At 39.9% G+C, this 25,834-nt stretch overlaps 1 protein-coding gene across 2 annotated transcripts in view; it reads right to left on the minus strand.

Moving 5' to 3' along the window:
* Window positions 1-301: 301 nt before the first annotated feature.
* LOC128659885 (gastrula zinc finger protein XlCGF26.1-like) overlaps window positions 302-25,834 on the minus strand; it is a 25,778-nt gene continuing 245 nt past the window's right edge. Inside the window, exons 1-3 of one of the 2 annotated variants that reach the window (XM_053713470.1) lie at window positions 20,753-20,788; window positions 12,386-12,501; window positions 302-7,167 (exon numbers count right to left, since the gene is read on the minus strand). In XM_053713470.1, coding sequence (XP_053569445.1) covers window positions 5,636-7,167; window positions 12,386-12,404 — 1,551 coding nt within the window. In that variant the 5' untranslated portion in view covers window positions 12,405-12,501; window positions 20,753-20,788 and the 3' untranslated portion in view covers window positions 302-5,635. Of the gene's footprint in view, window positions 7,168-12,385; window positions 12,502-20,752; window positions 20,789-25,834 lie in introns of those variants that run through there. The other variant, XM_053713469.1, reaches the window with a different exon arrangement.

Consider the following 25,834-nt stretch of genomic DNA (forward strand, 5'->3'; position numbering starts at 1 on the left):
GCTTTTTCTGGCATGTCGAATATCATCACCTCTTTTCCCTCTTTCACCATTAAAGGACCAGTAAACACAGTAGATTTGCATAATTAACAACTGCATGATAACAAGACAATGCCATAGCACTTAGTCTGAACTTCACATGAGTAGTAGATTTTTTTCTAACACATTTCAAAGTTATGTATATTTCCACTCCCCTTGTACCATGTGACAGTCATCAGCCAATCACAAATGCATATACGTATATGCTGTGAATTCTTGCACATGCTCAGTAGGACCTGGTGACTCAAAAAGTGTAAATATAAAAGATTGTGCATATTTTTTTTAATGAAAGTAAATTGGAAAGTTGTTTAAAATGACATGCTGTATTTGAATCATGAAAGTTTAATTTGACCTGAGTGTCCCTTTAATTTTGCTGAAAACATTAATGTAAATTGACGTCCTTCTTTTGCAAAAGTGGAGCAAATTGGGTAGAAAAGTTTCCTTTTCCTTGCAATTTCTGTTGAATAATCTTGAAACAAAAGGATTTTTGTTCCCTTCATGGATCAAATTCCCGTTCTCTCTATATGCTCTCATTGTTTCGGTTTTAGCTTGAGAATTTAAATAATTCACAATCACAGGTCTAGGTCTAGAGTCATTCCCTTGTTCTCCTTTAATTGGTCCCAGTCTATGTTTCCTTTCAACTTCAAAGGATCGCTTCAGGTTCTGTAGCCCTAGAGTTTGGGGCAATATTTTCTCTGAAAACAGCAAATCTTGCCATTTCATTGATTCTGGTAGACCTATCATTCTCATGTTTTTCCCGCCCATTTGATATCCTTTGATATTCTTTCTATTGATACTTTCAATTCATTAAGGACACAATCCAGTTTAGATGTTATTTCTTCTATTTTTGGAAAAAGAAGTACTGTAATTTGGTAAACTATAGATTGCTGGTCTATTTCTTCAAACAGTGTTTCGTCCAAATGTGGTTTATTTGGAGAGAGATTGCCTGCTTTAGAGCTCCTTTTTTCAACATTTTTAGCCTTCGTTGACTTTTTTTGCTTAGACAAATTTTTCCATATTTCTTTGCAGTTGTCTGTTAGACCTCAGATAAATGTTTACTTAATTATATTTTACCTTCCAGAGGGTGTAAAAGAGTCTCTAAATGAGGTCGGATTACACCTACTTTCTCCAGATTACCCTCTCAGTGTTTTACAAAATTTACTTTTTTCTCTTTGCTAGTTAAGGGTGTATCCTAGAATAAAGTAAACTGTAATCTACTTCTCTTTAGATGGTCAGTAGTTTGTTATTCAGCTTTAAATGTACAGCTATAAGGGAGACTCTTTAATTAAACAGAAGCTCATACCCTTTTTTTTTCCACGTCTGTGCTTTAATATCAGAGCCTTATATTATAACCTCTTGAAACACTTTTTGCACCCTTATTTAGTGGTGTTTTCTTATCTTTTATAACATTCCTGAGGTAGCTATTTCTGAGTTCTTACTTTATAGTAGCTCCTTAGCAATCATGTTGTTCATAACACCATTATAGTTCACATATAAATAAAGGATACAGTATGTTGTGCTTATCTTATCATTTTTAGAAAATGCCTTTTCGTAAGCCTTTTTTTAACTCCATCAGGTTTTTTATTGTAGATTTTAGCTCTATTATGTAAGATGCCATAATTAGATTCATAGACATACCCATTTGGTTGTTATAATTGGTAATGTCATCATTTAGCACTTATAGAATGTTGAATTTTAAATATTAGCACACTACCTCTTAGCTGCAGTTGACTTTTTGTTGTCAATTTTAGCAATATGATTAGCCGCCCTATTTGTTATGTAATAGAATGTTGTGCTTATCTCACCACTTTTAGAAAACGTTTTTTCATAAGACTTCCCCAACTTTATCAGATTTTTATTGTAGATTTTAGCTTTATTATGTAACATGTTTTGCCTTAATTGGCTATGTCGCCATTTATCACTTTTAGAATGTCCAAGTTCAAATATCTGCTTATTATCCCATAGCCAAAGTACCAACTTTTAGTTACGTCGCAATCTAAGAACATCATTAGATGCCAACACTTACCGTTTTTGGAATCTGAGTCAGTGATCACTATTTATTTATTTATTTACACTCCTTGTCTTTATACATTATAAAGGAGAACATTTCACTAAGGTCCTGCATTGTCTAGCATCACCCACGCATGTCAGGAAATACAAATAGGGCATAAAAAAGGAACTTCCGGCAACTAAAATGCGTAAAAAAGATTGCGCATATCCAGAAGTGAAAACACAGGATATTACGTCACTTCCGGTCACGCATCTCCCACGGATATTGCCAATCAGGGTCAGCGTGGAGGCGGAAGTAACCATCCTACTAGACATCTCTTCCTGGACTAACACGCAACTTTTTGGCGCAATATTTCAGTACCTGTAATTCGCTGGATATCCCTATTTAAGGTATGATTATGCAAAAGCCGGCATCAGTCTTGAGAAAGGTCCCAGGTGAGGACCGAAATGCGTAGACACAGAACTACTGATATCACGGCTCAGATTTCATGGGTAAGCACATTACCTATACTCTCATATGGCTAGTAGCTTTATTGCACTATGTTTATTTACTTTATTTTAGGGCTTTGAACATTACTTTTGGACATCACTTCAGAAGAGAACATCATTAATACACCAAAGAGAACTTAAAGGGACATTCCAGTCAAAAATTTTAATGCACATAGATTTATTACATCTTTGAATAGAAACATATTTGCAATATACTGTACATGTATTGGCAAAATTGCTTCTAGTAAAAGTTATCACTGTTTTAGTGTTAGCATTTTTCTCTGCATGTGCATGTGAAGCATAGCTAGATATTGTCACTGCACCCACATTTTAAATAATGCAGCTGCTCAGATCATCAGTGGGGCTTGTATCATGTCAGCAATTAACAAATTGAGTCATTACCAGATGGTACAATCACCTTAGGCTCTCTGAGCAAGTGCTGTGTTTAAAATGCTGGTGCACGGTGCATACTTAAATACACTTTTGAAACAGCTATAGTTTTTATTAGAAGCATTTTTGCTAATACATGTATATTACAAAAATGCTTCTAATCAATACCGAAATACATCCATGTGGTTTCCAATTTTGGCTGGAATATCCCTTTAACGCCTTTAAAATCATCATCATAGACAACCTGAGTTTAGGACACACTATTTGTTTTTATAGGAACTTTCTATTTCGATTAATTTCATAGGAATTTTTCATTTGGATTAGCCTTGTGATTACAGTCACTCACCAATTCACCCTCAAAGGGTACACTTTGTAACACTTTTCATTATTTTTTCTCTTTTTTTCATTTTTTTAGGTGTACACCTATTGCTGATTTTTTGGTCACTTTTTTTTTCAATCATTTTATATATATCTTTTATATTTTCACTCTTCACATTTTTACTTTTTTAATGAACTTTTGTCTACACAAACTTTATTGGATATATTCACTTGGATACACATTGGATACTATTTTGGGACATTATTTATATTGGATCACATTGGATTAATTTGGGATATTATTTATATCGGATAACATTGGATTAATTAATACCTTTTTCTTTTTGGACTTTTAATTTGAATGTTTATGGATTTTATTTGGATATAGGACTCAACACACATCACGTATTAGCTTATCATCCTTATTTCTTTTTTGTGTAGCTATCAATATATAGCTTCCTACTGTCTCAATATAAATTGTGGTTTTAGGGAATCATCATTTTGCTTTTAGATGAACTGTCCATATTGTTGTGATCATCATTCATATTGCTTTTAGATTAACTGTATATATTGTTGTGATAAAAATTGCTTTTAACATTGATTATGATATATGTTTAAACTTTTTATGTGATTAAATATCTATATTTTATAACCTTTGGATTCCACCTTAAGCTTTTTAATCTCCCCTAGGAGGTTATTTTAGCGCACCCCTGTTGCATACTTTTTATATTTCCCTTTGAGATCTGGTTGAGAGATCTTGCTTTCTATGGGAGGAGCTTGTGTGGCAGCTTGTAGGCGCTGGAGATATCCATATGTACTAACACTTAAGCTAGCATTCCACCCAGTTCATAATTTTTTAATCTAGACCAAGCAGATACAGTTTGTGAATTAGTTTATTGTGTGGGACGGTGTCAAATGCTTTGCTGAAATCTAGATATGCTACATCAACTGCTCCACCCTTGTCTAATACTTTTGTTACATAATCAAAGAAGTCAATTAGATTAGTCTGACATGATCTCCCTGAAGTAAAACAATGCTGATTTTGGTCCTCTAAATTGTTTGACTTTATGCAAGTCATAATTCTTTCTTTTAAGAGGCTTTCAATTAATTTCCCTACTACTGAAGTTAAACTAACTGGCCTGTGGTTACCAGATTCTTCTCTACTGCCCTTTATATGAAGAGGTATTACATTTGCTATTCTCCAATCATCTGGGACAGCCCCTGTTAATAGTGACTGATTAAACAGATCAGTTAATGGGACAGTTAGTAATGATCAAAGTTCTTTTAAAACCCTTGGATGAATATTATCAGGACCCACTGCCTTTTTAACATTTATTTTTGATAATGCTAACAAAACCTTATCCTCTGTAAAAAGATTACTGTTAAGCTTGATTCTATTTTTTGTAGCGTCCCTTAACGTATCTATCTTCACAATCTTTTGTAAAAACAGAACAGAAGTAATCATTGAGACAGCCTTCAATTTGCTTATCTCCTTCTATTATTCTACCATCAACTGATTTCAATTTTACTATTCCTACCTTATTTTTTCTTCTTTCACTAATATATCTAAAGAATGTTTTGTCCCCATGTTATACTGACTGTGCTATCTTCTCTTCTGCATGAGCTTTAACCTTCCTAATTAACTGTTTAGTCTTTTTTTTATCTACAATATCATCCTTTTTGATGCTTCTATTTAGAGAGTTTGTCCTCTTTAGTATAATTTTTAAAAGGTTTCCATGCAGTGCATATAAAGTTTATTTTATGTGTAAATATTTAGTGTATTTGGGATACCTGACTGGCATGAGATACCTTTTTCCACTTTATAAACATGTGAAAGTTTTTTATCCTGTGTGAATCCTTTCATGTGTTTTCAGATTACTCTTAAAGGGACAGTCTACCATAGAATTGTTATTGTTTTAAAAGCTAGATATAATCCCTTTATTACCCATTCCCCAGTTTTGCATAACCAACACAGTTATATTAATATACTTTTTACCTCTGTGATTACCTTGTATCTAGGAACCTTCTTCTAGCCCCCTGATCACATGACTGTGACTGTTTATTATCTATTGTCTTAAATTTAGCATTGTTTTGTGCTAAATCTTAAATGACCCCCTCTGTCTGAACACAGTGTTATCTATATGGCCCACATGTGCTTTCTGTCTCTTTGTGTTGAAAAGAGATTTAAAAAGCATGTGATAAGAGGCAGCCCTCAAAGACTTAGAAATTAGCATATGAGCCTACCTATGTTTAGTTTAAACTAACAATACCAAGAGAAAAAAGCAAATTTGATGATAAAAGTAAAATTGGAAAGTTGATTAAAATTAAAAGTCCTATCTGAATAATGAAAGTTTAATTCATACTAGACTGTCCCTTTAAGTTTAAAACATTTTCAACACTCTGTACATGTGAAAGGTTTTTCTCCTGTGTGAATCAGTTCATGAGTTTTCAGATTACTCTTGTTTGTAAATCCTTTTCCACACTCTGTACATGTAAAAGGATTTTCCTTTGTGTGACTCCTTTCATGATGTTCTAGACTACTCTTTTCTCTAAATCCCTTTCCACACTCTTTACATGTGAAAGGGTTTTCTCCTGTGTGAATCCTTTCATGATTTTTCAGATTACTCTTGTTTGTAAATCCTTTTCCACACTCTGTACATTTGAAAGGCTTTTCTCCTGTGTGAATCCTTTCATGAGTTTTCAGATTACTCTTGTTTGTAAATCCTTTTCCACACTCTGTACATGTGTACGGCTTTTCCTTCGTGTGACTCCTTTCATGATGTGTCAGACTACTCTTTTCTCTAAATCCCTTTCCACACGCTTTACATGTGAAAGGGTTTTCTCCTGTGTGAATCCTTTCATGATTTCTTAGATATCTCTTGTTTGTAAATCCTTTTCCACACTCTGTACATGTGAAAGGTTTTTCTCCAGTGTGACTCATTTCATGACTTTTCAGACTAATCTTTTGTGTAAAACATTTTGCACACTCTGTACATGTGTAAGGCTTTTCTCCTGTGTGAACCCTTTCATGAGTTTTCAGATTCCTCTTTTCTCTAAATCTCTTTCCACACTCTTTACATGTGAAAGGCTTTTCTCCTGTGTGAATCCTTTCATGAGTTTTCAGACAATTCTTTTGTGTAAAACATTTTCCACACTCTGTACATGTGAAAAGGGTTTCTCCTGTGTGAATCATTTCATGATGTTTCAAAATACTCTTTAGCATAAAACTTTTTCCACACTCTGTACATGTGAAAGGTTTTTCTCCTGTGTGAATCCTTTCATGAATTTTCAGATTACTCTTATGTGTAAAACGTTTTCCACATTTTATACATTTGAAAGGTTTCTCCCCTGTGTGGGTCTTTTCATGACATATGAGATTTCCCTTAGATGTGAAACATGTCCCACACTCATTACATGTGAAAGGTTTCTCCCCTGTGTGTGTCTTTTTGTGATACTTAAGGTTTTCTTTAGATGTGAAACATCTCCCACATTCTGTACATGTGTGAGGTTTCACAGCTGTATGAACTGTGTGGTGTTCAGTGAGATGCAAATTACATGTGAAGCTTTTCTCACACTCTGTACATTCGAATGGTTTCTCCTTTGTATGAATCATTTGACTAGACTTAAGACTTTTTCCTTCTTTAAAATATTTTGAGTACTCAGTAAATGTGTGTGGTTTATCCTCTGGGATAATAATTTCACTAGATAAGGCATAAATGTTGTCCTCTTGTTTGATGACTAAATTACTCTCTGTACATAATGTATGCTGGCCAGTTCCTGCCAATTCACCATCTCCTTTAAATATCTGCTGTGATTTCCCCAATGTTAGTGAATAGTCAATGGTGTCTAAGACTTTTGGAGTCTGCGGCATAAGACTGGCGCTTCCTGTAGTGAAGGATGGACATGAACTATTCAAGTGATTGTCTATATAAAAAGAAAAGGAATAAAGAAAATAAGGAAAGTTTATTCTTTATAATGGAATCTTTTTACAAAAAATTATGGCCTAGATTACTAGTTTTGCAATAGCTGAAAAGCAGCATTAACAGGTGCTAACACTGCTTTTTTCCTACTGCTGGTATCAAGAGTCTTGCAGGTTTAGGGTCACCGCACACTTTTTTGGTCTTACCGCAAAAAGACTTACGTAAACTTTGTAAACCCTTTTTTCTATGGGACTTTTCATACCGCTGGTATTACGAGTCTGTCCTGGGAGGCCAAAAAGTGAGCGGTACACCTTAAAACTTCAAGATCAATACCGTAAACTGAAAGGCAGTAGTTATGAGTTTTATGTACAACGCGGTAACATAAAACTCATAACCAAAGTGCTAAAAAGTACACTAAACACCCATAAACTACGCAAACACTATAATAAAATTATTAACCCCTAATCTGCCGCTCCGGACATCGCCGCCACCTACATTATATTTATTAAGCCATAATCTGCCGTTCCGGACATCGCCGCCACCTACATTATATTTATTAAGCCCTAATCTGCCGCTCCGGACATCGCCGCCACCTACATTATATTTATTAAGCCCTAATCTGCCGCTTCGGACATCGCCACCACCTACATTATATTTATTAACCCCTAATCTGCCGCTCCAGACATCGCCGCCACCTACATTATATTTATTAGGACCAATGTCGCCGCAACCTACCTACAATTATTAACCGCTAATCTGCCGCCCCCAACGTCGCCGCCACTATAATAAACATATTAACCCCTAAACCACCGCACTCCCGCCTCGCAAACATTAGTTTATTAATATTAACCCCTAATCTGCCGTCCCTAACATCGCCGCCACCTACCTATATTTATTAACCCCTAATCTGCTGCCTCCAACGTCGCCGCCACTATATTAAACCCCTAAACCTAAATCTAACCCTAACTCCCCCTAATTTAAATATAAATTAAATAAATCTAAATAAATATTCCTATCATTAACTAAATTATTCCTGTTTAAAACTAAATACTTACCTGTAAAATAAACCCTAAGCTAGCTACAATATAACTAATAGTTACATTGTATCTAGTTTAGGATTTATTTTTATTTTACAGGCAAGTTTGTATTTATTTTAACTAGGTAGAATAGTTATTAACTATTTAATAACTACCTAGCTAAAATAAATACAAATTTACCTGTAAAATAAAACCTAACCTAAGTTACACTAACACCTAACACTACACTATAATTAAGTAAATGAACTAAATTAAATAATATTAAATAAATAAAATTAAATTGTCTAAAGTACGAAAGAAAACAAACACTAAATTACAGAAAATAATAAACAAATTACAGATATTTAAACTAATTACACCTAATCTAATAGTCCTATTAAAATAAAAAGCCCCCCCCCCCAAAATAAAAAAAAACCCTAGCCTAAACTAAACTAACAATAGCCCTTAAAGGGCCTTTTGCGGGGCATTGCCCCAAAGTAATCAGCTCTTTTACCTGTAAAAAAAAAAATACAAACAACCCCCCAACAGTAAAACCCACCACCCACACAACCAACCCCCCAAATAAAATACTAACTAAAAAAACCTAAGCTCCCCATTGCCCTGAAAATGGCATTTGGATGGGCATTGCCCTTAAAAGGGCAGTTCGCTCTTTTGCAGCCCAAACCCTAACCTAAAAAAAACCCCCACCCAATACACCCTTAAAAAAAACTAACACTAACCCCCTGAAGATCGACTTACCGGGAGAAGTCTTCATCCAAGCTGGGCGAAGTGGTCCTCCAGACGGGCAGAAGTCTTCATCCAAGCCAGGCAGAAGTGGTCCTCCAGACGGGCAGAAGTCTTCATCCAGACGGCGCGGAGCGGCTCCATCTTCAAGACATCCGACGCGGAGCATCCTCTTCTTCCGATGGACTAACGATGAATGAAGGTACCTTTAAGTGACGTCATCCAAGATGGTGTCCCTTAGATTCAAATTGGCTGATAGATTTCTATCAGCCAATCGGAATTAAGGTAGAAAAAAACCTATTGGCTGATTGGATCAGCCAATAGGATTGAAGTTCAATCCTATTGGCTGATCCAATCAGCCAATCCGATTGAGCTCGCATTCTATTGGCTGATTGGAACAGCCAATAGAATGCAAGCTCAATCCTTTTGGCTGATCCAATCAGCCAATAGGATTTTTTCCACCTTAATTCTGATTGGATGATAGATTTCTATCAGCCAATCGGAATCTAAGGGACGCCATCTTGGATGACATCACTTAAAAGGTACCTTCATTCGTCGTTAGTCCGTCGGAAGAAGAGGATGCTCAACGTTGGATGTCTTGAAGATGGAGCCGCTCCGCGCTTGATAGATGAAGATAGAAGATACCGTCTGGATGAAGACTTCTGCCTATCTGGAGGACCACTTCTGCCCATCTGGAGAACCACTTCGCCCAGCTTGGATGAAGACTTCTCCCGGCTTCGTTGAGGACCTCGGCCCGGCTTGGATGAAGACGTCTCCCGGTAAGTCGATCTTCAGGGTGTTAGTGTTAGGTTTTTTTAAGGCTGTTTTGGGTGAGGTTTTTTTTTAGGTTAGGGTTTGGGCTGCAAAAGAGCTAACTGCCCTTTTAAGGGCAATGCCCATCCAAATGCCCTTTTCAGGGCAATGGGGAGCTTAGGTTTTTTTAGTTAGTATTTTATTTGGGGGGTTGGTTGTGTGGGTGATGGGTTTTACTGTTGGGGGGGTTGTTTGTATTTTTTTTTTTTTTACAGGTAAAAGAGCTGATTACTTTGGGCAATGCCCTGCAAAAGGCCCTTTTAAGGGCTATTGGTAGTTTAGTTTAGGCTAGAGATTTTTTTTATTTGGGGGGAGCTTTTTTTATTTTAATAGGGCTATTAGATTAGGTGTAATTAGTTTAAATATCTGTAATTTGTTTATTATTTTCTGTAATTTAGTGTTGGATTGTTTTTTTGTACTTTAGATAATTTTATTTTATTTATTTAATATTATTTAATTTGGTTCATTTATTTAATTACTAGTCCTAAAGCCCGTTCAAACGGGCCGTGTTGTGTTATTCATATTCTCTCTCTCATTCTCTCTCTCTCATTCTCTCTCTCTCTCTCTCTCGTCCTCGCGCTGCTGGTTTCATCTGCAGGGGTGCGCGTGCGATCAGCTGTGCTCTTCCGGTCCTCGCGCTGCTGGTTTCATCTGCAGGGGTGCGCGTGCGAGGTCGGGTGGGTGCGCGTGCGATCAGCTGCTGTCTAAGGCCAAGTGTTTGTCTGTACTGCGCATGACGGCTTCAGACAAACACTTGTCTTTTATAATATAGGATAGTGTAGTGTTAGGTGTTAGTGTAACTTAGGTTAGGTTTTATTTTACAGGTAAATTTGTATTTATTTTAGCTAGATAGTTATTAAATAGTTATTAACTATTTAATAACTATTGTACCTAGTTAAAATAAATACAAACTTGCCTGTAAAATAAAAAATAAACCCTAAGATAGATACAATGTAACTATTAGTTATATTGTAGCTAGCTTAGGGTTTATTTTACAGGTAAGTATTTCGTTTTAAATAGGAAAAATTTAGTTAATGATAGGAATATTTATTTATATTTATTTAAACTATATTTAAGTTAGGGGGTGTTAGGGTTAGACTTAGGTTTAGGGGTTAATAACTTTAATATAGTGGGGGCGGCAGATTAGGGGTTAATAAATGTAGGTAGGTGGCGGCGATGTTAGGGACGGCAGATTAGGGGTTAATAATAAGAAACGATTGTTTGTGGCGGTTTAGGGGTTAATATGTTTATTATAGTGGCAGCGACGTTGGTGCGGCAGATTAGGGGTTAATAAATGTAGGTAGGTTGCGGCGACATGGGGCGGCAGATTAGGGGTTAATAAATATAATGTAGGTGGCGGCGATGTTGGAGGCAGCAGATTAGGGGTTAATAAGTATTATGTAGGTGGCGGCGGTGTCCGGAGCGGCAGATTAGGGGTTAATAATTATAATGTAGGTGTCGGCGATGTCGGGGGTGGCAGATTAGGTGTTAATAAGTGTAAGATTAGGGGTGTTTAGACTCAGGGTTCATGTTAGGATGTTAGGTGTAAACATAAATTTTCTTTCCCCATAGAAATCAATGGGGCTGCGTTACTGAGTTATACGCTGCTTTTTTTCAGGTGTTAGATTTTTTTTTCAGCCGGCTCTCCCCGTTGATTCCTATGGGGAAATCGTGCACGAGCACGTTACACCAGCTCACCGCTGACTTAAGCAGCGCTGGTATTGGAGTGAAGTGTGGAGCTAAATTTTGCTCTACGCTCACTTTTTGACTTTTAACACTGGGTTTGTAAAAACTCGTAATACCAGCGCTGCAGGAAAGTGAGCGGTGAGAGAAAACTGCTCGTTAGCACCCCACCCCTGTTACCGCAAATCTCGTAATCTAGCCGTTTATTATTTATTTACACTGCATAAAATTTCTTCTGTTTTGTGTTCCATTTTTAAATTGATTAACATGTAAATCACAAATTAAAACAACGGAAGACAAATAATGTAAATATTTCTACATCATAAAAAACTAAAACAAGGAATACTGATTAAAACAATTTATAAGGCCCATTAATTGAGGTGCAGGTGGATAATGTTCTCAGCCAGGGAACAAGTACATCTGTATTCTGGGCAAGAGAGGTGGCATCCACCATCCTCATTTAACATTGCACAAGCAAATGCACATATAGTGCTGCCTGGCTCATGCTCAACCAGTGGGTGAGAATATTATGTCTTATTCATCAAGTACTAATAATCAGTTTGAGATGTTTTGAAAGGCTAAGAAGCAGTGATTTTATGATATAAATTTAGTTTTCGGCCGTGGTTGTTTGATTTATATATTCAGCCAAAAACTTTATTACTTTTAAAAATACTCACTGTTATATTAAGCACAAAAATCAGTGGCGGTTCTGGGGTGGGGAACACTCACTGTGGGATTTGTGTGCGTTACACACATGTGAACAAGGTAGGCGTAAGTGTAGTTATGGGTGTTTCATTAGCTGGGTCAGGGCAGGGGAAGGTAGAGTTGCAAGTGTCCTGAGAGCAGGTGTTGACACAAATGTTCTTAAAAGATGCAGATATAAATATAATAGTTTATATTTGTTTAATGAGCGATCTATTCTATTTTCCCAGTAATTAAAGTCAGCATAATATCTATTTTACTCACCTAACACATATGAGTTCATGCTGATAACAGGCTCCAATGTCTGTGCTCAGGAAGAAGGTTCCCTTATTCAATCCAGTTACATCAATACCTGATATCTCTCAGTGCTCTGGCCGTGTCTGTAAAAAGTATATTAAATGGTTTAGACAGATAATAATAAATAATGCTTCTGATTAACTGTACGTATGGTATAATTAAAGGCACACATAACAATTCATGTGATACGGATCAGCTGATTAGGTTATTACATATGTGCTATTGATTCACCACAAGCATTTAGTACAGTTAGCTCTGTGGGTGTTACATTTGCACCTTAAATATTAATATTTCCAAAATTTTACAATATAAGCTCAGGAGCAGACAATCTATTTATGAGTGGGACATACTACAGCTTTACAAATATATTATACTTTTTCCCCTTTTATTGATATCTGTTATGTTCTCTGTGTAGTCAGGATTAGAACACTCAGTTGTGTGCTGTTACCTTGTGTCTGATGTCTCTTGCACATATCATGAAGACTCTGCAGCAGGAACTTTAGATAACTTTTATTCAGCTACAACCACATGGCTTATTCACTCACAGGTTCATCAGTAAAACTAGCATGGCTTCTGATGATGTCAGAGAGACCCAGACACACCCAGAGGGTGTGGTGAGCTGAGCTTAAAGCTGCAGCACTTCTAACATATAATTATGAGACAAGGTTAGTGCAAAGATGCAGTAATCTTAACATCCCCTTTTTTCTAAAAAAAAATAAAAAAAAATAAAGGACAGTGGATAATATTGTAACATACAACAAGTAACTAAACCATACACTTGAACTTAGAACAGTTTATCGCTATAGTCTATGTGCACAAGACCTAGATCGCAGCCTAGATTTTAGTCACAGTTATGTTTTCTGCGATAACTCCGCCTTCGGATTAGGTCATTCCTTGCTGAATAATCTCTCACTGAATCCTCACATTGCCATCTAGAAGGTGGCCTTCTGTTTCTAGAGGGTCGTAGAGTATTTGGTTCAGGAGAAATAGTCTGTGGAGGAGTACGGTTGTTGATCACCTGTGATATTTTGTTGTTGGACAGAATCATTCTGAGGTTGATCTGTTTCAGTTGTGTTCATTGCATTTTCATCCTCAGAAGACTCAGGTGGGCACCACACTCCATGCCAGATATCCTCACCATCTGAATCATTGGATATTTGTGTAGCTGGTTGAGATCTATGAGATCTATGTCTCATTTGTTCTACATGGTGGGAAACTGTACCACCAGCTTGTAGTTAAACTTTAAACATTCTGTTGCCCATGCCTTGTATTATGACAGCTGGAATCCATTTATTTGGGCCACGGAAGTTTCTAACCCATACTCTGTCACGAAGAACAAATTCTGAAACGCTAGAAGTATTCAACTCTTGTTTGGAATGTTCTGGTCTAACTTTATCCAGTGGAGTTCTTAGGCATCTTCCAAACATTAATATTGCAGGTGATAGCCCAGTAGTGGCATGGGATGTGTTTTGATAGTTAAACAAAAAGTTAGAAAGGGAGTTTGGATTAAATTTTGATTTGTGAGAGACAGCTAAGTGGCGTTTTAAAGTTTGTACAAATCTTTCAGCCTGTCCATTAGAGGCTGGGAAATATGGATCTGTCTTACAGTGTTTGATGTTATTTGTATCTAGAAATGTTTCAAATTCATGTGATATGAACTGTGGACCATTGTCTGAGACTAAAGTTTGTGGCAGTCCAAATCTTGCAAACATATTGGAAAGAACGACAATGGTTTGTTGTGTTGTAGTACTTGACATTTGAACTACTTCTGGCCACTTGGAATGAGCATCCACAGCCACCAAATACATTCGTCCATCCACTGGCCCTGCAAAATCAACATGGATTCTTGTCCAAGGTTCATTTGGCCATGGCCAAGTTTTTGAGGTATCCCTGCTGGGATTCCGCTGTGTCTGTGCACATGCATTGCAAGCAGCTACATAAGAAGCAATATCTGTATCCAATTTAGGCCACCAAAAATATTCTCATGCTCTTTGCTTCATTTTTACTACACCCTGATGTGAGCTGTGTAGTAACTTTAATGCTAATGTTTGCAGTAAGTTCGGAATTATCACTCGTGACCCCCATAACAGACAGCCTGAGTCATGCACAATTTCCTTCTTCCTTGTAAAATATGGCTAAAGGTCAGAGCGAACTACTTTAGGCCACCCATGTTGAACAAAAGACTTAATTTCCTGTAAGGTAGAATCAGAGCATGTATAAGTAGCAATCACTTTGGAATTTAGATTTACAGGCTGTGGAGGGGTTTCTATGATTTTAGAAAATGCTGTCATGTGATGTACCATTGGTAATCTGGAAAACATATCCACATTCGTATGGTCACTGTGGCATCAATATTTAATGGAGTAGTTGTAAGCTGCCAGCTGAAGTGCATAGCAGCTGTTGTGTTGGAGATACCCTTCTGAGGGTGCAGAATGGACAAAAGTAGTTTATGATCCGTGATCAGAGTAAATGGTCTGCCATATATATAAATGTGAAATTTCTTCACAGCCCAAATTATTGCTAAAGCTTCCCGATCAATCTGGGCATAATTTCTCTCAGATGGAGTTAAAGATCTGGACGCAAAAGACACAGGACGTTCAGAACCATCGGGCATAATGTGTGAAAGTACTGCACCTAAACCATATGGTGAAGCATCACAGGCTAGTACCAAAGGCTTCTTAAGGTCATAGTGGACAAGGAGTCTTGATTCCAGAAGAAGTTGCTTAGAGCGTTCAAATGCTCGTGTACATAAGTCAGTCCAGGCCCACTGGTTTTTACTATCTAAAAGGCGGTGTAGTGGATATAGTAAATGAGCTAAATTTTGTAAAAATCTGTGATAGTGATTGAGCAACCCCAAATAAGAACGTAGCTGAGATACATTAACAGGGGTGGGAGCATGAACCAGCGCTTTCACTTTTTCAGCAGTTGTGTGGAGACCAGTCTTGTCCACTACATGTGCACAATATTCTAAACTCTTGTAGAAGAACTCACACTTTTCCATGTTATCTTTCAGTCCGAATTCCTGTAGGCGCTGTAAAACAGCTTCAACATTGGCTTTATGAGCAGCATCATTTTCACCAGTGATAAGCATGTCATCTAACATACAGTGGGTATGTGGAATACCTGCCAAGATCTCATCCATTATCCATTGCCACACTGCAGGTGCTGGGGCAATGCCAAACACCATCCGCGTATACTGAAAAAGTCCTTTGTGAGTGTTGATAGTTAACAGGTGTCTGGAGTCTGGATGCACCTCTAATTGTAAGTATGCTTGATGCAAGTAAATTTTTGTAAATTTTTCACCCCCTACCAGAGAACTAAACAATTCTTCAATCCGTGGTAAAGGATACTGATCCACAAGTAATTGAGGGTTAAGGCCCACTCTGAAATCTCCACAGATGCGAATGTCCCCATTTTTTTTCCTGACAGGAACTATTGGGGAAGCCCATTCACTGCTAGAAACTGGAACAATAATCCCCTGATTGCGTAGTCTTTCTAGTTCTGCTTCAATTTTAGGTTTAAGTGCAAATGGTACAACTCTTGGTTTACAACATTTTGGAATAGCATTTTCTTTTAGGTGAAGCTGAATCTGCTTGTCTTTCACTAAACCTAGGTTCCTATCAAATACAGTCTTATATTTGTACTTTAGTGAATTAATCCAAGAAGAATTTGAATTGCCACTTTGGTCCAGCAGTTTGTTAAGCGGTAACTGTTGTGGTAACTTTGGCATGCCCAATGCTTGGATCCAGGATCTACCAAACAAAGGTGGTCCTCCTTTTGCTAAAATGTAGCGGCGTAGTTTTTTAGTTATTCCATTAAATGTCAGTTGATACACACCCAATAGGCTTTATTATTTCATTTGAATATGTTTGCATGGTGACAGCTGTTGGAACAATTGGTTGCCTTAGTCCCAGGCGGTTCCAATCAGCAGCTGTGATAACAGAGACTGCTGCTCCTGTATCAACTTCCATAATGAGAGGTCTACCATCTATATTCACCTTTGCTTGCAGTTCTGGAATTTTATTTTCAAGGCTGTAGATCTGTAATGTGTATAATGGTTTGTCTTCCTCTGAATCAGTGTGGGGTGTATCTACTTGCACATGAAAAGCTGCACGTGACTTGCTGCCTTTCTTACTTTTATCTCTGTCTAAGGAACTTCTGCACACTCTCTTTGTATGACCGATCTTCCCACACCCATAGCAGGTGCTGTTCCTAAACCTGAAGGCATTTGCTGTGTGATTTGTGTCACCACATCTGTAACAGGCTGTCTGTGACCCTTGTCTAGCTGGATATTGTTTATTTAGGTGCATACTTGTATGAAAAACATCTATTTCCTTATCACAAACTGACTGTGCTGGGGCCTGGAGCATTTGTGCATCTTTAGTAGCAAGTTCCATGACTGTAGCTATCTCTATAGCACACTTTAGTGTTAACTCATCCTCTGCTAATAGTCTCTTTTGTACTGTACAGTCCATGAGTCCAATAACAAACATATCACGTAAAGCAGTGTTTAAATAATCCCCAAATCTGCAGCTACTTGCTAGTTTCTTTAAACTGATCACATAAGTTTTAATGTCCTCATGCTGCAATTGCTTGCGTGTGTAAAACTTAAAGCGTTCTGCTATCTCTAGAGGCTTAGGTAGGTAGTGGTCAGATAACAGGCAGATCAGATCAGACAGAGGTTTAGCATTAGGTTTATCAGGTGAGAGAATGTCTCTTAATGTAGTGTAAGCTGCTGAGCCTATAGTTGTCAGAAACACAGCCACTTTCTTATCAGCTCCTATGTTATTTGCTGTACAATATAGCTCAAACTGTTCAACCCATGTGTCCCATCTGTCTGTGTCTGCTGCAAACACAGGTAAGGTGCCAATAAGTGCCATTATAGGGTCAGACCACAGATCCTCGTCGCCAGCTGTTATGTTCTGTGTGTAGTCAGGATTAGAACATTCAGTTGTGTGCTGTTACCTTGTGTCTGATGTGTCTTGCACATATCACTGAGACTCTGCAGCAGGAACTTTAGATAACTTTTATTTAGCTACAACCACATGGCTTATTCTCTAGCAGGTTCCATCAGTAAAACTAACATGGCTTCGGATGATGTCAGAGAGACCCAGACACACCCAGAGGGTGTGGTGAGCTGAGCTTAAAGCTGCAGCACTTCTAACATATAATTATGAGACAAGGTTAGTGCAAAAATACAGTAAAAGCTGCAGTAATCTTAACAATATCCAAGAGCAGCACTCACACAAATGTTAAATAAGAGTTGTTTAAATGTAATTTAAATCTAACACTACAGTATTGATATTGTACTTTCTACAGATGCTCACTTTCAGACATTTTGTCCTTACTAAAAATAAAATGTACCAAAAACCACACACAAATAGTGATAATAATACAGACCAAGATGCAGGGATATAACCAAAGTGAAGAGAGTCTTTAATGGAGACAGTAACACAAATACAAATAGTCCATACAATCAGGGTCGGTGCTCCCACTAGGCAAGCTAGGCAGCCGCCTAGAGAGCACTGCCGCATAGGGCGCAGCGGCGGTGCTGTAACTGCCATCAATATTAGATCATTGTGTGTCACAGTCTAATCCACCTTAAGCCGCTGCTGCAGCTAACCCTGAGCTACCATCTTAAGCGGCACAGGCTGATGACATCACTTCCGGTGCATTGGCTGTATTCACACAGACTCCGTCTTCAAATTCCACCCGGCACCCACTTTACCTACTTTTTTAATGCTCCCTTGAACGTCTTTCATTTCTCACACCCCTCCTGTGCCAGTCATGAAGCTTGTATCTTCCGTTTCACTCTGGGCTCACAGCCTCACACAGTTGTGTGGTTTCTCTTCTCCTGCCTGTTGTAAAGGTTTTCCAGCTCAGAGTTCTGACATGGGTTTGACCCCTGCATTGCATCTCTATGTGTTGCCCCTGGTACTCCTGGACTGGCTGTGCTACCTGTACCTGCCGGTGTCTCTGGAGATACTGAACACTGCCTGCTGGTGGGTGCTGGGTATTGCAACACCAAGGAAGATGCTGCAGGCGAAGGGAAAGATACTGACAGTATTTATTACAGGTAAGTGATCTTTGACGACCTACCCTATATCAAGGTGAACTTATTACCAGAAATATCTGAGCTAATATGCCCAGCAGATGTACATGGATTGGTATTATGGAACCCATAGCGTACCTTTAATATGTGTGTAATAGTATTTTTGGTGAGAGAAAATTGAAATTTCATCAATATCCCTTCCCAGAATTTCTAATTTGTCTTTTCTACTAAAAATTAAACATTTTATATTTCAGTGCTATACTTCTATGCCCCTTTAACAGAAGAATACATCTCATAACCTCCCTCTCTCTCTCTCTCCCTCTCTCACTTACCCCTCCCTATCTCTCCCCCCCCATCCCTACCTGCCTTACACACACACACACCTACACATACAGCCCCCAGCTCACCCTACCTGCCATACACTCCTACACACACAGCCCCCAGCTCACCCTAGCTGCCTATCTTTCACACACTTACACACACAGCACCCAGCTCACTCTACCTGCCATACACTGCTACACACACAGCCCCCAGCTCACCCTACCTGCCATACACTGCTACACACACAGCCCCCAGCTCACCCTACCTGCCATACACTGCTACACACACAGCCCCCAGCTCACCCTACCTGCCATACACTGCTACACACACAGCCCCCAGCTCACCCTACCTGCCATACACTGCTACACACACAGCCCCCAGCTCACCCTACCTGCCATACACTGCTACACACACAGCCCCCAGCTCACCCTACCTGCCATACACTGCTACACACACAGCCCCCAGCTCACCCTACCTGCCATACACTGCTACACACACAGCCCCCAGCTCACCCTACCTGCCATACACTGCTACACACACAGCCCCCAGCTCACCCTAGCTGCCTATCTTTCACACACTTACACACTCAGCCCCCAGCTCCCTCTCCCTCTCTCCCCCCTTTCCCCCCTCTCTCTCCCCCTCCCTTACTTCTCCCTCCTTTACCTCTCCCTCCCTTTCCCACCACATCCCTCCCCCCATCCCTACCTGCCTTACACACACATACATGCACAGCCCCCAGCTCACCCTACCTGCCCTACACACACACATACACACACAGCCCCCAGCTCACCCTAGCTGCCTATCTTTCACACACTTACACACACAGCCCCCAGCTCACCCTAGCTGCCAATCTTTCACACACTTACACACACAGCCCCCAGCTCACTCTAGCTGCCTATCTTTCACACACTTACACACACAGCCCCCAGCTCACCCTAGCTGCCAATCTTTCACACACTTACACACACAGCCCCCAGCTCACTCTAGCTGCCTATCTTTCACACACTTACACACACAGCACCCAGCTCACCCTAGCTGCCTATCTTTCACACACTTACACACACAGCACCCAGCTCACCCTAGCTGCCTATCTTTCACACACTTACACACACAGCCCCCAGCTCACTCTAGCTGCCTATCTTTCACACACAGCACCCAGCTCACCCTAGCTGCCTATCTTTCACACACTTACACACACAGCCCCCAGCTCACTCTAGCTGCCTATCTTTCACACACTTACACACACAGCACCCAGCTCACCCTAGCTGCCTATCTCTCACACCTACACACACAGCCCCAGCTCACCCTAGCTGCCTATCTCTCACACCTACACACACAGCCCCAGCTCACCCTAGCTGCCTATCTCTCACACCTACACACACAGCCCCAGCTCACCCTAGCTGCCTATCTTTCACACACAGTCCACAGCTGACCCTAGCTGCCTATCTCTCACACCTATACACACAGCCCCAGCTCACCCTAGCTGCCCCTCTTATACAAACAGCCCCCTGTAAACCCTGCCTGCCTCTCCCTCTTACACACACAGCCCCCTGCTCACCTTATCTGCCCTAAACACACACACATCATGCATTCCCCAGATCACCCTATCTGCTCCTCACACAAACAGTAAGGGTAGTGACTGGAAGCATCCCATTTCAGCTAGAGCTATTTTTTAAGTTTATAATCATTGTTCTTCTTCTTATTATTATTATTATTATTATTATTATTAATAATAATAATAATAATAATAATAATAATATACACTACCAGTTTCATGTTTTGTTGCTTTTATTTATTTTTTGGTGGGGGAGGCTCAAATAGCTGGTCTTGCCTAGGGCGCAAAAAAGTTTAGCACCGGCCCTGCATACGATGTTCCTCAAAAGGAAGAGAACGAAACACATCATAGCATAATACTGTGTAATCTTCACTCCCCAGATGGAAGGCAAACCCAGAATACTCACATTAGTTAGAGGTTCAACAGCTCAAGGTAATCAGACCCCAGGCAGACTGGATACAGACAAATGCTTAAAGCAAATGTACAATTTATTAACAAAAAAAGTCAAACTTCTTGTAGATCACTAAGGGTAACAGGAACAAACATACACAGATACTATGCGTGTGATAGCTCATTGTTACAGACCGGATGAAGCTACACACTGTATCTGTAGTCTTTCTGTACCGGATAGGTACCCCTCCTTATGACCAATTTGTACAATGCTTAAACGACTCCACATTTTATATTTGTCATGTGCTCTACCCCTAGTTTTTTAACTTCTCTTGGTCAGTAGTGAGTTGTCTTAAATCACACTGCAAGGGGGGTTGGGAGAGATAGAAGCTAAAATGTTATTTTTTTTATTGTTATCTAGTACAGAGATACGAAAAGGAAGCCTTTGTGTTTACATAGACTGATCACATAATGAGATATGATCTCTCAGCATGTTCTGCTCATTTAAAATGTTCATAAAGCATATAATAACAAAAACAGATGCATACTAACAATACAATGTAATAAAACTTACTATGAATTTCTAAAGAGCAGTCGATTTATTTCTGAAGTTTTGTTCTGCACCTGTATCATGTGACAGCGATCAACCAATAACAGATTTATATCTGTATATAATATAAACTCTTGCACATGCTAAGTAGTAGCTGGTGCCTCATAACATTAATTTTAAAAACATTGTGTAAAATTTGATAATGGAAATATAATTTGAAACAGCTATTTTATATAAAAATAAACCTAAAGGTGAAATCTCCCATACATTTTAAACACTCTTATAAAAAGTAATTAGAAACACATTACAAGGAACAGAAAAGTCAAAATGAATACACTGCTAGCATTTTTAATATTTTGTGCAATATTTTTGTTCAATAATTTTTATTTGACAGTGTTAATATGAGTGTAAGTGAACTTTATAATGTATTTTTGAAGTGGTATCTGGAGATACCCAAATTAGAATCCAAATGCGTCAGTAAGGTTATAGCTACACCATGCCCAAGTACAAAGAGATGTGTAGTGTGTATTAACCCATCACTAGCACAGAGAGTAGCACAGTGTGTATTAACCCTTTCACTGGCACAGAGAGCTGCACAGTGTGTATTAACCCTTCACTAGCACAGAGAGCTGCACAGTGTGTATTAACCCTTCACTAGCACAGAGAGCTGCACAGTGTGTATTAACCCTTCACTAGCACAGAGAGCTGCACAGTGTGTATTAACCCTTCACTAGCACAGAGAGCTGCACAGTGTGTATTAACCCTTCACAAGCACAGAGCTGCACAGTGTGTATTAACCCTTTCACTGGCACAGAGAGCTGCACAGTGTGTATTAACCCTTCACTAGCACAGAGAGCAGCACAGTGTGTATTAACCCTTCACTAGCACAGAGAGTAGCACAGTGTGTATTAACCCTTTCACTGGCACAGAGAGCTGCACAGTGTGTATTAACCCTTAACTAGCACAGAGAGCTGCACAGTGTGTATTAACCCTTCACTAGCACAGAGAGCTGCACACTGTATTAAACCTTCACTAGCACAGAGATCTGCACAATGTGTATTAACCCTTCGCTAGCACAGAGCAGCACAGTATGCATTAACCCTTCACTAGCACAGAGAGCTGCACAGTGTGTGTTAACCTCTCACTAGCACAGAGAGCAGCACAGTGTGTATTAACCAATCACTAGCACAGAGCAGCACAGTGTGTATTAACCCTTCACTAGCACAGAGAGCAGCACAGTGTGTATTAACCCTTCACTAGCACAGAGAGTAGCACAGTGTGTATTAACCCTTTCACTGGCACAGAGAGCTGCACAGTGTGTATTAACCCTTCACTAGCACAGAGAGCTGCACACTGTATTAACCCTTCACTAGCACAGAGATCTGCACAATGTGTATTAACCCTTCACTAGCACAGAGAGCAGCACAGTGTGTATTAACCCTTCACTAGCACAGAGAGTAGCACAGTGTGTATTAACCCTTTCACTGGCACAGAGAGCTGCACAGTGTGTATTAACCATTCACAAGCACAGAGAGCAGCACAGTGTGTATTAACCTCTTCACTAGCACAGAGAGCAACACAGTGTGTATTAACGCTTCACTAGCACAGAGCACTAGACAGTGTGTATTAACCCTTCACTAGCACAGAGAGCAGCACAGTGTACATTAACCCTTCACTAGCACAGTGTGTATTAACCTCTTCACTAGCACAGAGAGCAACACAGTGTGTATTAACCTCTTCACTAGCACAGAGAGCAACACAGTGCGTATTAACCCTTCACTAGCACAGAGAGCTGCACAGTGTGAATTAACCCTTCACTAGCACAGAGTGCTGCACAGTGTGTATTAACCCTTCACTAGCACAGAGAGCAGCACAGTGTGTATTAACCCCTCACTAGAACAGCGAGCAGCACAGTGTGTATTAACCCTTCACTAGCACAGAGAGCAGCACAGTGTGTATTAACCCTTCACTAGCACAGAGAGCAGCACAGTGTGTATTAACCCTTCACTAGCACACAGAGCAGCACAGTGTGTATTAACCCTTCACTAGCACAGAGAGCAGCACAGTGTGTATTAACCCTTCACTAACACAGAGAGCAGCACAGTGTGTATTAACCCTTCACTGGCACAGAGAGCAACACAGTGTGTATTAACCCTTCACTAGCACAGAGCTGCACAGTGTGTATTAGCCCTTCACTAGCACAGAGAGCAGCACAGTGTGTATTAACCCCTCACTAGCACAGAGAGCAGCACAGTGTGTATTAACTCTTCACTAGCACAGAGAGCAGCACAGTGTGTATTAATCCTGCACTAGCACAGAGAGCAGCACAGTCTGTCTTAACCCTTCACTAGCACAGAGAGCAGCACAGTCTGTCTTAACCCTTCACTAGCACAGAGCAGCACAGTGTGTATTAACCCTTCACTAGCACAGAGCAGCACAGTGTGTATTAACCCTTCACTAGCACAGAGAGCAGCACAGTGTGTATTAACCCCTTTACTAGTACAGAGAGCAGCAAAGAGTGTATTAACCCTTCACTAGCACAGAGAGCAGCAAAGAGTGTATTAACCCTTCACTAGCACAGAGAGCAGCACAGTGTGTATTAACCCTTCAGTAGCACAGAGAGCTGCACAGTGTGTATTAACCCTTCACTAACACAGAGAGCAGCACAGTGTGTATTAACCCTTCACTGGCACAGAGAGCAGCACAGTGTGTATTAACCCTTCACTAGCACAGAGAGCAGCACAGTGTGTATTAACCCTTCACTGGCACAGAGAGCAGCACAGTGTGTATTAACCCTTCACTAACACAGAGAGCAGCACAGTGTGTATTAACCCTTCAGTAGCACAGAGAGCAGCACAGTGTGTATTAACCCTTCACTAGCACTGAGAGCTGCACAGTGTGTATGAACCCTTCAGTAGCACAGAGAGCAGCACAGTGTGTATTAACCCTTCACTAGCACAGAGAGCTGCACAGTGTGTATTAACCCTTTACTAGCACAGAGAGCACCACAGTGTGTATTAACCCTTCACTAGCACAGAGAGCTGCACAGTGTGTATTAACCCTTCAGTAGCACAGAGAGCTGCACAGTGTGTATGAACCCTTCAGTAGCACAGAGAGCTGCACAGTGTGTATTAACCCTTCACTAGCACTGAGAGCTGCACAGTGTGTATGAACCCTTCAGTAGCACAGAGAGCAGCACAGTGTGTATTAACCCTTCACTAGCACAGAGAGCTGCACAGTGTGTATTAACCCTTTACTAGCACAGAGAGCACCACAGTGTGTATTAACCCTTCACTAGCACAGAGAGCTGCACAGTGTGTATTAACCCTTCACTAGCAAGGAGAGCTGCACAGTGTGTATTAACCCTTCACTAGCACAGAGAGCAGCACAGTGTGTATTAAACCTTCACTAGCACAGAGAGCAGCACAGTGTGTATTAATCCTTCACTAGCACAGAGAGCTGCACAGACTGTATTAACCCCTTTACTAGCACAGAGAGCACCACAGTGTGTATTAACCCTTCAGTAGCACAGAGAGCTGCACAGTGTGTATTAACCCTTCAGTAGCACAGAGAGCTGCACAGTGTGTATGAACCCTTCAGTAGCACAGAGAGCTGCACAGTGTGTATTAACCCTTCACTAGCACTGAGAGCTGCACAGTGTGTATGAACCCTTCAGTAGCACAGAGAGCAGCACAGTGTGTATTAACCCTTCACTAGCACAGAGAGCTGCACAGTGTGTATTAACCCTTTACTAGCACAGAGAGCACCACAGTGTGTATTAACCCTTCACTAGCACAGAGAGCTGCACAGTGTGTATTAACCCTTCACTAGCAAGGAGAGCTGCACAGTGTGTATTAACCCTTCACTAGCACAGAGAGCAGCACAGTGTGTATTAACCCTTCACTAGCACAGAGAGCAGCACAATGTGTATTAAACCTTCACTAGCACAGAGAGCAGCACAGTGTGTATTAATCCTTCACTAGCACAGAGAGCAGCACAGTGTGTATTAATCCTTCACTAGCACAGAGAGCAGCACAGTGTGTATTAAGCCTTCACTAGCACAAAGAGCAGCACAGTGTGTATTAACCCTTCACTGACACAGAGAGCTGCACAGTGTGTAATAACCCTTCACTAGCACAGAGAGCAGCACAGTGTGTAATAACCCTTCACTAGCACATAGAGCTGCACAGTGTGTATTAACCCCTTTACTAGCACAGAGAGCAGCACAGTGTGTATTAACCCTTCACTAGCACAGAGAGCAGCACAGTGTGTATTAATCCTTCACTAGCACAGAGAGCAGCACAGTGTGTATTAAACCTTCACTAGCACAGAGAGCAGCACAGTGTGTATTAAACCTTCACTAGCACAGAGAGCTGCACAGACTGTATTAACCCCTTTACTAGCACAGAGAGCTGCACAGACTGTATTAACCCCTTTACTAGTACAGAGAGCAGCAAAGAGTGTATAACCCTTTCACTGGCTCTAAGTATTAAACAGCACAGCAGTTACTATATCATTGCTTGGCACAAGTAAAAAAAAAACTGATAA

This window comes from Bombina bombina, chromosome 5 (genome assembly GCF_027579735.1).
Source record: "Bombina bombina isolate aBomBom1 chromosome 5, aBomBom1.pri, whole genome shotgun sequence".
NCBI classification, from domain to species: domain Eukaryota; kingdom Metazoa; phylum Chordata; class Amphibia; order Anura; family Bombinatoridae; genus Bombina; species Bombina bombina.